This window comes from Dendrobates tinctorius, unplaced genomic scaffold (assembly GCF_039654945.1).
Source record: "Dendrobates tinctorius isolate UK_male_01 unplaced genomic scaffold, ASM3965494v1 ptg000022l, whole genome shotgun sequence".
Taxonomy (NCBI): domain Eukaryota; kingdom Metazoa; phylum Chordata; class Amphibia; order Anura; family Dendrobatidae; genus Dendrobates; species Dendrobates tinctorius.
In genome coordinates, this window is record NW_027361690.1 from 112,460,615 (window position 1) to 112,476,861 (window position 16,247).

The window sequence follows — 16,247 nt, forward strand, 5'->3', positions numbered from 1 at the left end:
TGATTTAACCCGAATTTCTTTCTGGGTGCCGGACAAAACAATAAAAAAAATTCTCTCCCTCTCCCTCTCCCTCTCCCTCTCCCTCTCCCTCTCCCTCTCCCTCTCCCTCTCCCCCTCTCTCTCCCCCTCTCTCTCTCTCTCTCTCTCTCTCTCTCTCTCTCTCTCTCTCTCTCTCTCTCTCTCTCTCTCTCTCGGATCCTGTGCCATCCGTTTACATCAGTTGAGAACGGATCCGTTTGTCCGCCTTTTTGGCGGATTGTAACTGATGCAAAAAACTGAAGTGTGAAAGAGGCCTTACCGGTAAGGACACGATGGCATCAGACTCCGGACAGCTGGCAGGGATCAGGGCGTCAGGCTGTAGACTTCATGCTTACGATCTCTGGCAGGTTCCAGGAATCCAGCAGGCAAACCAGGGTACAAGCAAGGAGGCATGACAGATCTCCAGGCATGGTGCGTGTTAGGGAACTCGCCGAGGTCCAAGGCAGGATTCCAGGTAGGATGCGTGCTAGGGGCACCCCAGGGTCCAGGGCAAGGTGCAAGGCAAGGTGTACGTGTAGGGAACACGCCAGGGTTCAAAGTGTAATACTCATGTTTGGAATCTGATCTCTGTTTGCGGTGTTTTTTCACTTTTCTTGATTTATTGAAAAAAAAATTAATAAAAATCATAATAATTCCTTTAATGACTCTGATGCAAGTGACATTCAATTTTGAGTGCGACTGTCTACCCGTTGACTCAGGGTTCAAAGTTCAACATACAAGACAGGATGCGTGTGTAGAGACACGCCAAGGCACAAGGGACAAGGCAGTCCTGAGCGTGCGGAGGGCACGCCAAGGTCATAGTTCAAGGCAGAGTCTTGCGCGTGCAGAGGGGCACGCCAGGGTCCGGGTACAAGGCAGAGTCCTGCGCGTGCAGAGGGCACGCCAGGGACAGAGTACAGGCTAGGACCTGTGCGTGCGAGAGGGCACGACAGGGTACATGGCAAGGCCTGCGCGTACTTTTACAGAAGCACGGGGAGGTATGCCACAGGGCAGGCGAGAGCCTGTGCGTGCTAAGAGAGGAGCACGCAAAGCACAGTGCAGAGATGGCGTAGGTGCAAGGGAGCACAGCGGGCACGGCTGGGCACTGGCTAGCTGGACGGGCTGCAGCACAAACAGGCGGGTAAGACTCCAGCGAACCCGACTGGGGCATAGCAGGCGACACAGCTGTCACCGACGAGCACTGCTGAGGTACAAGCAGGCAGACACGGCTAGGGCGGGCACGGCTGAGGCACAAGCAGGAGGCTAGGAAGGCCAGGCGCATGCAAAGGGCACACGAATAAGCAAGGCAAAGCAAGAAACAAGGCAAAGCTAGACAGGGTACGGAACCAGGAGCAGAACGTAGGCAGAAACACAGTCAGGTCAGAGCGAGAACAGAGCTAGCAGCGGAGTGTAGGCTGAAGCCCAGAGCCGGGTCAAGGCATAGCCTTGAGACTAGCCTGGAAATGTGCAAGAGAGCACCAAAGGTAAGAGAGGAGGAATGGTGTGTGTGCCAGGAGGCACTACAGAGCACCATAGGTAAGAGCAAGGAAGAACAAGCAAAGACAGAGTATATAGGAAGGACCACAAGGCAAAGCACAGAAAAGGCAAGACATGGCAAAGCAGACAAGGCAGAGAACACCGGAAGGACTACAAGTCCAAGCGTGACAAGGACAAAACATGGCACAATGGACAAACACAAGAAAAGGCACGAGACAAGAGGCAGAGTACAAGCACAGAGTGTGTGCAGAAACGCACTACAGAGCAGAGTGCAGGGGCATAGAATACAGGGAGCGACCGAGCAGACCAAGTAGCCATGCAGGGAAGCAACACGATACTCAGGCCCCGACCATATGAAGAGGTGGTCTGATATAGCACCATAGCACCTGCACTTCCGGGTGAGGATCAGGGAAGGACTTCCGGTTCAGATCCTCCAGGGTCATAGAGAGCGTTGCTAGATCAGACTGGGCTGAACCATAGAGAAGGTCACCTCATCAGGGGCTCCAGGAATACATAGAGGATTGCAGAATCAGACCGTGCTGGAACATAGGAAAGGTCACATGATCAGGGGCTCCAGGAATACAGAGGATTGCAGAATCAGAGCAGGAGCGTATGGTTACCTAGCAACGGCGTGCAGCCCTGAGGTAAGGCACGCGTGCACACCGCTCCAGGCATCTTGCAGCACGGGACATAACGGGCATGAGAATTCAGTGCACGTGCACACCGCTCCAGGAGTCATGCGGCAAAACAGACATGGCGGACATGGCGGGCATGACAATGGCTGAAACATTCGTGAAAATGTCAACATTTTTGCACAACTTCATATTGTGCAAAAAATGTGTAACATTACAAAAGTGATTTACACCAGTTACCACTTTTGATGAATTGGGGCCTTTAAGTTCACTAACTGGGTACATATGGACATGGTGCTGTATGGAGGAAGATGGATCCATCTGTGTCCTGCTATTCCTTACCTATAACCACTTCCCGACAGGATGATTTTTCACTTCTGCATTTTTTTTTTGTTCCCTCTTCTTCCGAGATGCATAACCTTTTTTCTTTTTATTCTTTATTTTTCCTGTCTATTTGACAGTATGAAGAATGTGGGTTTTTTTGTGGGACAAGTTGTTAGTTTTGAATGACACCATTTATATTATCATTCAGTGTACTGGAATACGGGCAAAAGATTCCAAGTGTCGTGAATTTACACAAACATCTCGCAATTGGTTTTATGAGTTTTGTTTTTTACAGCATTTATTGTGCTGTAAAATTACCTGGTAATATGGTTCTCTAAGTCAATACAATTGTGATCGTATCAGACCTGTACAGTGGCTTTTTTTTTTTTTTTTTTTTAACATTTGGTGAACAAAAATCTGAAAAAATAAAGGTGAGCATTGAATGGCCTGTAAGTCTCATTATGCCAGCTTGGCACTCTCCACGAGAAAAGAAATTACCTTTTTAGATTCCCATCAGAGGACTCTCATTCTGTTAAATTAGACCTTTTGCTTTGCGCTCATGAGGGGTGAACACCCTGACACACGTGTCTGCAAATGGTGGTTTTACATTTATCCTCAAGGCTCGTTAAAGGGTCAAAATTTACTTTTAGAATTGCTACTTCCAACGAATGGCGCTTGAGTTCATGTCCTCTTCCTCTCTGAAGAGGCAATTTGCACATGAAAAATGTCTTTTTTGACGCCATGTTGCAAGCGCATAATGTTTTAATTTTTCTGTCGTTGGAGCTGTGTGAGGGCTTTTTGCATGGGGATCGGATGTTTTTATTGAGTTAATTTTTGGGTACATATAACGTTTTAATCTCTTGTGTTTTTTTTGGTTACTGCACCTTCGTCAACAAATACAATTCTAGATTTTTTTTCTCTCAGCAATTATCGATCGGGTTGATTAATTTTTCTAATTTGATCGGACTTTTGTATCAAAACCTCAAAGGTTTATTTTTATATTTCTTTTGGAAGGGGGAGAGTGGGGTGGTGATTCAATTTTTTTTATATATTTAAAAAATGTTTGCATTTGTTTAGTCCTTGAATCAGCGATTCTTTACCAATACTATATACTACAATATGATAGCATTTCATTATATAGTAAAACTGCATTTCTATTATTGAGCCTATCCTGTGGAGGACCAAGATGCCAGTTACGGGGGGTCTTCAGCAGGTCCCGAAGCTGCCATGGTAATCCATCAGTAATTGGCATTCCTCATTTAACTGTCCCTGATCTTGATATCCGACAGCGGCATTTAAGTGGTGAAACTACAAGATCTGGTCGCAGTAATTACAGGTAGATACTATATGTAATACAGCTGGCATCTGCCTGGTATGGTGCGGGCTCATCTCCTGAGCCCATTTTGTACACAGGGACCCAATGTAAGATGTACTATTTCATCTTAAATCAAAAATGAGATTTTCCACCACTTTGATATTGATGATCTATGCTTGGGATGCGTCATCAATATTCATCAGTAAGGGTCCAACTCATGGCACCCCCACCTAGGCCATGTGTAACCCATGTATAGCGCAGAGCAGCAAGGCTCCATACACTGTGTCATGGCCACTGCCAGTACTGCAGATCAGTTCCTATTCAAATAATGATCTGCAGTATTAACAATGGCCACTAAATGGAGACTGAGCCTGAGATAAATCGTAAAGATACCACAAAAGCGCGCCCATAGGGCTTTACCAGATATAATAAGTAAAATTTGAGTTGTTCAGGGTACTCAACCTCAGAGGTTGTGTAACACCACAACTACTAAATACGCTCAATCCCATATAATGAAGCTGCAGCAGGAGGGTGTAGACAGACAGCGTCTGCTTCCATTACTCAAAGAGGAGGTCCCAAAAGGGAAAAAAAACAAAACACCTGGTTCCCGCGCTGCTATACTTCAGCCCTCAAATGGAGGAAATCCAGTCGATTCTAGGAGTAGGTTCCAATATCAATGCTTTATTTCATGGTACATACAAAGACAACGCGTTTCGAGGTCCATTCCATGAACTCTTCCTCAGGTCGGATGTACAAGGATGAAGACAAATCAAAGGTTGACGGTTTATATCATATCGGGGTTAATTACCCCGCTGCTCATAAAGAGGAAGCTGTGGGGTGGAGTAACCAAATGCAAATACATAAACATTTCATTCCAAAACGAACCAATATTAAAAGACACAATAACTTACTCCCCATAAATCACAAATTGGACTAGATTAAAAAGAAAACAAAACAAAAAAAAAATTCTCATACCAGAATCAAACCTATAAGGTTGTAGGACTAAAAGTATGTGTATGTGAACTAAAATCATCCACTTTAACTAGTAGTGCTATAGGCACACTATTATATTGGACTAAAGGCCCCTTTACATTTAGCGATGCACCAGCGATCCCGACCACGATACGACCCGGTCGGGATCGCTGGTGCATCGCTAAATGATCGCTAGTGAGCTGCCACACAGGCAGATCTCACAGCGACGTAGCGATGCAGCAGCGGTCGTTACTTACCTTTCAGACGCGGCGATCCTGAGGTCCTCCGCCCGCGTCCACGCGTCGCTCGTCGGCGCCACAGGAAGCCCAGCAGGAAGCGCCCGACGAGAAATGGACCCGGCCGATCTCGCACGATCAGCGACACAGCGGGGGGAGCCGGTCGGAGGTAAGTATCACACATAGCGATATCGCTAGCAATATCGCTGCTGCGTCACAAAATCGGTGATGCTTTAGCGATATTGCTAGCGATATCGCTATGCGTAAAGCCCCCTTAAGAAGAGCCATCTATTTAAGCTAAAAAGTGAACATTGTATACACAGAAAACCAAGACCGTGAATAACCAGACTGGTTTTCCACTTACAGTACTAACATAAGAAGTCAGGAAAACTTTTCAGAGTGACAGAATAATAAACGCATCTGGGAAAAAATTTCACTCAAAAATATCGCACACCTCATTGAGGCCATTTGGATTTATGGTATTCAACCTATAAATCCAGTAGATTTCTCTTCTACACAAAGCCTGGAATCTGTTAGGGGTATTAGAATCAACCCGGTCAATAGGTAAAAACCGCAAACCCGAAAAATCCCGTCCATGTATGATAGCGCAGTGTCTGGACAGGCCGTGCTTCGTAAAGCCTTTTTTGACATTGTGACGATGTGCATTGATTCTCTTTCTTAATGTCTGTGTTGTCCGCCCTATATACTGGTTATTGCAGCTGCACTGTATCAAATAAATGACAAAGTCCGACTCGCAGGACAACCTTTCACGTGTGGGAAAGGATTCATTGGTGGAGGTAGAGCTGAAAGCGGACACATTATGAGGGATGCCTTTACAACAATGGCATTTCAGTTTCCCACACCGAAACACTCCAACATTACTAGCTATTTTAATATTCACAGAGGGATTCCGGGTTTTTTCCTTCAAATGACTGGGGGCTAATATATGATCGCGGGAGCCCTCCTATAGGTGACCCTGGGGCTCTCAGGCAAGAACTTCCCCAAAACGGGATCACTGCGGAGGAGGTGCCAATTCCTCCTTAATATATTTTTCATTTGTTTGTGGCACCTATTAAATGTAGTTAAAAATTTTTACGAGAAGTCCCCATCCTCTCGGCTCTTTTTCTTTGTAAGCAGCGTTTCCTGATTACACTCGGTCTGTACATGTCTGAGGGAATTTTCAATAAGTTTTTTTGGATAGTTTTGTGCATAAAACCTTTTTTTTTTAAAAAAAATCAGCCTGCTCCAATTGGAATTGTACTGAGGAGAAAGATTATTTGGAGCAGGCTGATTTTTAAAAAAAGGTTTTATGCACAAAACTATCCAAAAAAACTTATTGAAAATTCCCTCAGACATGTACAGACTGAGTGTAATCAGGAAACGCTGCTTACAAAGAAAAAGAGCCGAGAGGATGGGGACTTCTCGTAAAATTTTTTAACTACATTTAATAGGTGCCACAAACAAATGAAAAATATATTAAGGAGGGATTGGCACCTCCTCCGCAGTGATCCCGTTTTGGGGAAGTTCTTGCCTGAGAGCCCCAGGGTCACCTATAGGAGGGCTCCCGCGATCAGACATATATTAGCCCCCAGTCGTTTGAAGGAAAAAACCCGGAATCCCTCTGTGAATATTAAAATAGCTAGTAATGTTGGAGTGTTTCGGTGTGGGAAACTGAAATGCCATTGTTGTAAAGGCATCACTCATAATGTGTCCGCTTTCAGCTCTACCTCCACCAATGAATCCTTTCCCACACGTGAAAGGTTGTCCTGCGAGTCGGACTTTGTCATTTATTTGATACAGTGCAGCTGCAATAACCAGTATATAGGGCGGACAACACAGACATTAAGAAAGAGAATTAATGCACATCGTCACAATGTCAAAAAAGGCTTCATGAAGCACGGCCTGTCCAGACACTGCGCTATCGTACATGGACGGGATTTTTCGGGTTTGCGGTTTTTACCTATTGACCGGGTTGATTCTAATACCCCTAACAGATTCCAGGTTTTGTGTAGAAGAGAAATCTACTGGATTTATAGGTTGAATACCATAAATCCAAATGGCCTCAATGAGGTGTGCGATATTTTCGAGCGAAATTTCTTCTCAGATGCGTTTATTTTTCTGTCACTCTGAAAAGTTTACCTGACCTCTTATGTTAGTACTGTAAGTGGAAAACCAGTCTGGTTATTCACGGTCTTGGTTTTCTGTGTATATAATGTTCACTTTTTAGCTTAAATAGATGGCTCTTCTTAGTCCGATATAATAGTGTGCCTATAGCACTACTAGTTAAAGTGGATGATTTTAGTTCACATACATACTTTTAGTCCCACAAACTTATTGGTTTGATTCTGGTATGAGAAGTTTTTTTTTGTTTTGTTTTTTTTCTTTTTAATCTAGTCTAATTTTTGATTTATGGGGAGTAAGTTATTGTGTCTTTTAGTATTGGTTCGTTTTGTAATGAAATGTTTATGTATTTGCATTTGGTTACTCCACCCCACAGCTTCCTCTTTGTGAGCAGCAGGGTAATTAACCCCGATATGATAAACCGTCAACCTTTGATTTGTCTTCATCCTTGTACATCTGACCTGAGGAAGAGGTCATGGAATGGACCTCAAAACGCGTTGTCTTTGTATGTACCATGAAATAAAGCATTGATATTGGAACCTACTCCTAGAATCGACTGGATTTCCTCCATTTGAGGGTTGAAGTATAGCAGCGCGGGAGCCAGGTGTTTTTTTTTTTTCCCTTTTGGGATCTCCTCTTTGAGATAAGCCGTAAGTATCAGTATTGGAAAACTCCTTGACCCACATGTGTTCATGAGTCAAGTTGGTGCTGGTTGGATCTTCTAAATTTTCAACTGGTTTTTAGCCTGTTGAAATGCGTAATATAGTGGGCCACTCCTCTAAGGTGGATGTTTTGAACATTTTTGCTGTTGGATTTCATATAAATCTGACCCAAAGAAACCTTACTGTATGGCCAGAATAATATTTAGAATTGCGAGTCCTCAGTGGTTGATACCTTTTAATGGCTAACTGAAAAGATGGTAACAAATTGCAAGCTTTCAAGACTACTCAGGTCTCTTCATCAGGCATAGACTAATACAAAATCTGAAGAATTACATAAATAAAAATGTGATTCTTCAGATTTTGTATTAGTCTAGCCTGATGAAGAGACCTGAGTAGTCTCGAAAGCTTGCAATTTGTTACCATCTTTTCAGTTAGCCATTAAAAGGTATCAACCACTGAGGACTCGCAATTCTAAATATTCTTCTATCTACTGGCTAACATGGTACAAATATATATATCTTTCCTGTACTGTATGGCCATACAGACTCCTTGGGTGTTATGTGACAGTTCCTTTTAGTTTGGTCCTATAATACTGCTGTTTGCATTAACGCTTGGGCTGCAGACTATGTTGGTAAACTACATTTTAAAATTCTAGTCATTGATGAGTAGTACTTGGTTCTATCTACAACCTACTAATGTGATTACTTATTCATCTACAGGTACACCGCAACCACAGGTAAAGCCTTGTATAAAAGTGGAGCCAACAAATCACTACAATAGCTACAAGTATAATTCAAACGGCGTTGTTGAGAGTTACTCAGTGCTGGGCAGCTGCAGACCTTCTGATCCCTACAGCATGAATAGTGTTTACTCCTACCATTCTTTCTATGCACAATCACCTAACTTGCCTTCTATAAACGGCTATCACTCAAATTTTGCTCTTCCTCCCTTTGGATATTATGGATTACCCAACAATCCTGTGGTCCCTTCTCAGTTTATGAATTATGGTTCCAACGACACAAGAACAGCTGGGTGGCTGAGCAATGCGTTTGACAAAAAATCTGAAATTCAACCAACATCAGAAAGTGTGAACCATGCTTATGGAAATGAGTCATCCGAGCATAGTTATCTGCGATCCGGAGACATGGTGCAGCAGTACAACCTCCATAACGCAAACAGTCAAAAATCAGCAAATACTCCCCACCGGACTACACCTGCTCCAATGGATAACACTCCTTATTCTTCCTGTTTTAACAAAGTAATAAAGAAGGAACCCATGAATGACTTTCTGCACCACGATGCATTCCAGAGATCCCCTAGTGTCCATTCTCTTTCTCAAAGTCCCGCTTTGAATCTTACATTGCCGAAAAATGACCATACGATCCCGTATAAAGCAAATGGGGCATTGGTGCCTTCTGATAGAACAAATTCAGAAGGTCTTCAAAATTTATTTATGAATAGTGAGAAAAGCAGCTTAACAAATGGTCTGGACAAGAGAGATTATTACGGTGTCCAATCAAGCAGTCTGGGTTTGAAGAACCTACATGGACCAAATAAGCAATGGGGCATATATGGGATCGATACTCGGACTCAGCGTGATTCTGACACTCCGGGAAAAGTCTGGAGCTCATGCAGACTCAGTGAAGGTTCTGCAAACACTCAGGAGAAGAACTGGAATGGTGGACGTGTCATGAAGGAGACCCAGATGTTCAAAGAAAAGCTCTGGAATTCAGTTGCTGGTAGTGATGGATGCAGTGTGACACCTAGTGCTAGTATGCAAGGAAAGCCATGGAGTATGTTTGCTTCTCCAGCCACTCCGTCAACCCCCTTGAAAACAGAAACCTGGGATCCATTTAGTCTAGAGGATAACCTAGATGATACCCCAATAAAGAAAGAGGAGGATGAAGAAGAAGTCTGGTCTGACAGTGAGCACAATTTCCTCGATGAAAATATCGGAGGAGTTGCTGTAGCACCGGCCCATGGCTCCGTCCTTATAGAGTGTGCACGGAGAGAGCTTCATGCCACTACACCTCTAAAGAAGCCCAATCGCTGTCATCCAACCCGTATTTCCTTGGTGTTTTACCAACACAAGAACTTAAACCAGCCTAACCACGGACTGGCACTTTGGGAAGCCAAAATGAAGCTGTTGGCAGAAAGAGCACGACTAAGGCAGGAAGAAGCTGCTAGATTGGGGATTAAACAGGAAGTCAAAGGATTTGGCAAGAAAAGAAAATGGGGTGGTGCTGCTGCTACTACAGAGACCCCACCTGTCGAAAAGAAGGACACTATTCCAACTCGACTAGCATCTCCTATTCTGACAAACTCTTTTACCACTTCTTCTTCCTACGCCTATACCAAGGTTACGGGACCATACAGTCGCTGGATATGAGATTAAAACCGCTACCATCGTGGCCATTGTACCTCAACTATTCAACAGCACTGTAATATATGGTGCTATTTTGGTGCTTTTATTTCTCCTGTGTTCCACAGGGGAGATCCTGTATCTATACACATCTCCCAGGAACTGATCCGCAAGAGAACTATTACTGTATATTTTTTTTTCTTCAATTGATCTTAAAGATTTATATCTGCATTTTTTTTAACCTACAGTAGTACAAACAAATGACAGGAATGTCTCGGCATCCTTTTACAACACATACTCGAAAATAAGAAAAAAAAAAAAATTTTTTTACTTGCATTCATACATCTATTTATTGGATTTTATAGAACAATAATAATGGTGCAAAATTTATAGCTCAATCACATCTGCAAAGGTTTTCTAAGCTACTAAAAATCATAGCTGACTACTTGCCACCAAAAAGTATGCTCGCTAGTAATTTTTCTAGCTCTCTCGTAGGAGATAATCATGATGTATCTACGGCAGCGGGCTACACCACAGATACAGTAACCCTTTTGGTATGAAATATTGGAGACCATCGGCATCTAGACGTAACTTCTGCTCGGCCGAGCAGAAGTCATCTGTTGGCCCCATACGACTCTGTTCACAATAGTTTTGATAGGATCCATCCGAGGGGCATTCCGGCATTTTGACGGATCTGATAATAGCCCTGGTGTAGCCAACATGGCTCTGTGTTGACCAGAAAGCATGACGTGAGCGTGAACAGAGCCGAATACAGATGTGTTGGAGAAGATGACTCCTTAAAACGTAATTTATGAAATCAGTATATTATTTAAAGCAGCATTTTTATGTACCATTTTAAATATATTTTATAAAAAAAAGAATAATTTTTAAGTAAACCCTCCACCCTTGTGATGTATATGATGCCATATTTAATTAAATGTTCAAAATGATAATTTAATCCCATTATTTTTGACCATTGGGGGAAGTAGCCTGTTTTTAAAATACCTTTTTTTTAATGATTTTAACAATCTTTTTGCTGCTTCTTTTTGCACCATAAGTGAAATGAATAACAATTGGCGTTTTTTGAGTCATTTATCGCGGCACATCTGGTCCTTTTTTTCCTCTTTTAGAGCTTTCTATTAAAATTTTAAAGGGTTTTAGTAGTCTAAAAATGTAATTGTAGACAAAAGGGCTGCTGTATCTTGCGTCCAATGAAAACTGTGAATATTCTACCATTCTTGTCTGTACTTGATGGCATACATGGTGCTGGTGGGCTCTGGGCATTTTTTCTTTTTTTTTTTTTTTTATCATTGAAACACTGCCGTGCAGACCACAAAATCCAGGAATTGGTTTTATTTTAAAAAAAAAATTCTCACCAACTTATTTTTTATTTTACTGTAAATGTGTTGAATCAGGTTTTGTAATTTAATTTTTTTTAATGTGTTTTATTATATATATTTTTTGGGAGGGGTGTGAGAAGAGTTTGGTGCTTTTATCTCCTTACAAAGCAGACAATGATTGCAACATAGAATATCTATGACCACAACACCTATTTTTTTGGCCTGAAGATAGCAGGTGCTAAAAAAGAATGAATAATTAAAAAAAGTATTTTTATGAAAGTAGTGGAATTTAGACTATTTAGATTTTTAGGGGGTAAATGTATTAGTCTCTAGATTGAATGAACGTTGCAAAGTCATGTCGGAGAGAATTTAAAAAAATAAAATAAATAAATTAAAAAAAAATTGCACCTATTTTATTGACTGCCTCAACTACCGGGCGGTTAATTCCATGCAGAATGTAAATTCAGTTCTATCTCAATGTTTAATATTTTATATATATATTTTTTTTTTTTTCACGTGTTACATTAGGTTTATATCGCATGGGAACTTGTACTCCATGTAATAAGATTTTTGAAAACCAGCAGTCTGTAAATAGCTTGCTTTTTTTTTTTTCTTTCTACTTTTCGCCTGTTTTATAATTTGATTTTAAAGCACTTTTTATCCTGCTGCAAATACGTAAAATTATGGGAGAATTGTATATAGAGGTAAAATATTTAATGCATAGTAGCCGTCCTACCAATTACTATATCTGCGCATATATATATAATTTTTAGTTGTAATTTGTAAGCTTCAGAATTGTCGCTGTTGTACAGTCTAGAGCAGCCATTAGAAAAAGACGAGAATGCCACTCCACCCCCACAATATAAAGGCTCTATATAAAGGTTATTGAATAATTGTACATTTTTCACCGGCCGGGGACAAAGGTAAAGTCTATCGACACAATCTGACATCACAAGACATACCGTATTGGTTGAGGAAGACCAAAAAGCGGTTCCTTTTTTTTTTGAAATTTTGCATTGCATTTTTACCTTGTATAAATTTACCTTTGACAACTGCGGTATAAAATAAACTCTTCACTTTTCATCTGGGTAGAAAAGTAATTTATTCCTTTTTTTTATTTTTTAAGGAAAAAAAATTCTAAATTTCTTTAGAATATCCACGCTTTGATCCAATAATTAGAGAAAAATTTATAGCCAGGAATTGTGAGGACAAGAAATTAATATTTTCACCTAATGAAATAAACATATAATGTAGTATTTATTTTTTTTGGGATACTAGGATAGAACAGTTCAGTAGAACATTTTACTACAACTTGTTGGGTTTGCCCAGATTTCGAAAAAATAAAAAGTATGTGGTTTTCACAGCAATAGCGCCACCTCCCGACGATGGGCTGGGTTTGGTTCAACATCTCAGCCCTAGTCATATGAATAGATTACCGGCCATATCAGACACAACCTGTGCACAAGACTTGAACTCTATTCTTAAAGTCAAGATAGCCCTTTTAAAATACCCGTGTCCCAAAAATGTGTGAATCCCTGTGAGAGTATCGCTTTTTGGAAGGGGATGCTGATACGATAGGAGGCTCTCTGTAAAGATAGAGGGATATAGGTAACCATAAAATGGGAGAATTCTGGTCTACAGTCACTTTGTAGAGAGAGACATGTCAAACTCTGTCTTCGATATTCTTTATAACAGTAGTATCCGCATCAAATGCGGTTGTAGAAATGTGGCTGTGACGTTCCGCGTGTATCTGTGCACTAGTTACACCAACAGTCAGGAAAGGCATTCTTAATTGAACTGTTCGTTAAACGTTTCTTAAAGAAGATTTGCCTGGTCAAAGATGTGAAAAAAGGATAGAAGGGGGGAGGCACTGAGCTAGCAGATTATCATTTACAATAATGTGATTCCGTATTTTCAGGTAAAAAGTTATTCAGTGGGTATTCCCACCTTGTACATTTATGCACATAGCCATAAAATATGTCATGAATATATACTAGATATAAGTCCAACCAATGCGGTCAAGGAGGTCCTGTCGTATGCTGCCATCTCGAGAGGTGGTCAGGATTAACATTCAATTGAATGGGAACTCGGACCACCTCTCCACTGATGGCAGCAAGTAACCAAGTCCCCCTACTCTTAAGTTAGATGCAGCTCCCATTCGGAGATTAGTGGTTATTCCCTATATGTACAAGATGGGAATACCCCCATTAACTTTGGTCAGTTACATTTGAGTCCTGTTTTCTCGACTCACAATGATTGGCAAATTTTTTCAGTGAGAGTTTGTATATGGAGAGAACGGTAAATCACTGTGTTTGAGTGGGGTAAGCTGGATTTGCAGCCTTTCGCTAAGCGGGCGGCGAGGGCAGAACTCGCAGGCTTTGTATATAAGGCTGGGGTCACACTGCGTTTGGCAGTCCGTTAACGCTGCCATTGACCCCCATTATGTGGCGCATCGCGACGCATGCCGTAAAGCGGCACGCGTTCGCGATGTGCCGTCATTCACTGACGGAGCCTCTGACGCGGGCTGCAGCGTCTGAGGCTCCGTCACCGCTAGCGCTGATGAATCATCAGCTCTAGCGGTATAGCATATCGCGTTATGCTATAGAGTTAAAGCAGCCCATCAACGCTATGCGTTGAACGGGCTGTGTTAACGCTATGTGAACCTGGCCTAAGTAGGTGAGGAAATCTGACTCTGAGAATTTGTGTTAGTCACACCAACACTTATAAAGTTGTTTTATTTTAAAATACTAACTCAACAGAAAACTATTTGTGCAGTGATTAGCTGTTCTTCCAGTTTTTAAAAATTCATACAGATAAACTGTCAATCATGGTTGTGGGTGGGAGAAGCCGGCCTCCTCTTCTGTGTAGGTGGGGGAATCTGGACTCATTGTGTGTAAGTGGAGGAAGCCGGACTCGCTCTGTGTAGGTGGAGGAAGCCTTTGTGTAGGTGGAGGAAGCCAGATTCACTTTGTGTAGGTGGAAGAAGCCGGACTCGCTCTGTGTATGTGAAGGAAGCCGGACTTGCTCTGTGTATGTGAAGGAAGCCGGACTCGCTCTGTGTATGTGGAGGAAGCCGGACTTGCTCTGTGTATGTGAAGGAAGCCAGATTCGCTTTGTGTATGTGGAGGAAGCCGGACTCGCTCTGCGTATGTGGAGGAAGCCGGACTCGCTCTGTGTATGTGGAGGAAGCCGGACTCGCTCTGTGTATGTGGAGGAAGCCGGACTCGCTCTGTGTATGTGGAGGAAGCCGGACTCGCTCTGTGTATGTGGAGGAAGCCGGACTCGCTCTGTGTATGTGGAGGAAGCCGGACTCGCTCTGTGTATGTGGAGGAAGCCGGACTCGCTCTGTGTATGTGGAGGAAGCCGGACTCGCTCTGTGTATGTGGAGGAAGCCGGACTCGCTCTGTGTATGTGGAGGAAGCCGGACTCGCTCTGTGTATGTGGAGGAAGCCGGACTCGCTCTGTGTATGTGGAGGAAGCCGGACTCGCTCTGTGTATGTGGAGGAAGCCGGACTCGCTCTGTGTATGTGGAGGAAGCCGGACTCGCTCTGTGTATGTGGTGGAAGCCGGACTCGCTCTGTGTATGTGGAGGAAGCCGGACTCGCTCTGTGTATGTGGAGGAAGCCGGACTCGCTCTGTGTATGTGGAGGAAGCCGGACTCGCTCTGTGTATGTGGAGGAAGCCGGACTCGCTCTGTGTATGTGGAGGAAGCCGGACTCGCTCTGTGTATGTGGAGGAAGCCGGACTCGCTCTGTGTATGTGGAGGAAGCCGGACTCGCTCTGTGTATGTGGAGGAAGCCGGACTCGCTCTGTGTATGTGGAGGAAGCCGGACTCGCTCTGTGTATGTGGAGGAAGCCGGACTCGCTCTGTGTATGTGGAGGAAGCCGGACTCGCTCTGTGTATGTGGAGGAAGCCGGACTCGCTCTGTGTATGTGGAGGAAGCCGGACTCGCTCTGTGTATGTGGAGGAAGCCGGACTCGCTCTGTGTATGTGGAGGAAGCCGGACTCGCTCTGTGTATGTGGAGGAAGCCGGACTCGCTCTGTGTATGTGGAGGAAGCCGGACTCGCTCTGTGTATGTGGAGGAAGCCGGACTCGCTCTGTGTATGTGGAGGAAGCCGGACTCGCTCTGTGTATGTGGAGGAAGCCGGACTCGCTCTGTGTATGTGGAGGAAGCCGGACTCGCTCTGTGTATGTGGAGGAAGCCGGACTCGCTCTGTGTATGTGGAGGAAGCCGGACTCGCTCTGTGTATGTGGAGGAAGCCGGACTCGCTCTGTGTATGTGGAGGAAGCCGGGACTCGTTCTGTGCAGGTGGAGGAAGCGGGACTCGTTCTGTGCAGGTGGAGGAAGCCGGACTCGCTCTGTTTAGGTGGAGGAAGCCTGATTCACAGACTGTGTGTGAGGGAAGCAGGACTCACAGGCTCTGTCTACAAGCAGGCAACGCAAGCAGGACTTAGTTGTGGCAGAATTTAAATAGCTAGTTACCTTTTGAAAAACCAAATCAAACAGCAGAAAAATATATCTTTCTAAGCTCAGCTTTTCTCCATCCTATATCCTATTTCAGGCCTCATGATGGGACCTAACAAATCTGCCTGAAATATTTTAGGTGCTATTTTAACTACTGGGCTATTCATCTGTAGTGTAATCTTGCTTATCCATGAAATGGACTTGTGTAATAAATTATGTATTTTATAACCCACAGAATTCTTACTTGGTACGGCTGTGCAATAACCCATGTGTTTTTGAATTCAGTCTATATTACAAGAGA

At 43.3% G+C, this 16,247-nt stretch overlaps 1 protein-coding gene across 6 annotated transcripts in view; it reads left to right on the forward strand.

The window, feature by feature from the left end:
- The window catches only part of TET3 (tet methylcytosine dioxygenase 3), a 126,322-nt gene extending 113,762 nt beyond the window's left edge, over positions 1-12,560 (forward strand). For all 6 annotated transcript variants that reach the window (XM_073569049.1, XM_073569050.1, XM_073569051.1 and 3 more), the window contains one exon: positions 8,497-12,560. In XM_073569049.1, the coding sequence (XP_073425150.1) occupies positions 8,497-10,166 (1,670 nt within the window). In that variant the 3' untranslated portion in view covers positions 10,167-12,560. The remainder of the gene's footprint in view (positions 1-8,496) is intronic.
- The last annotated feature ends 3,687 nt before the right edge of the window (positions 12,561-16,247 follow it).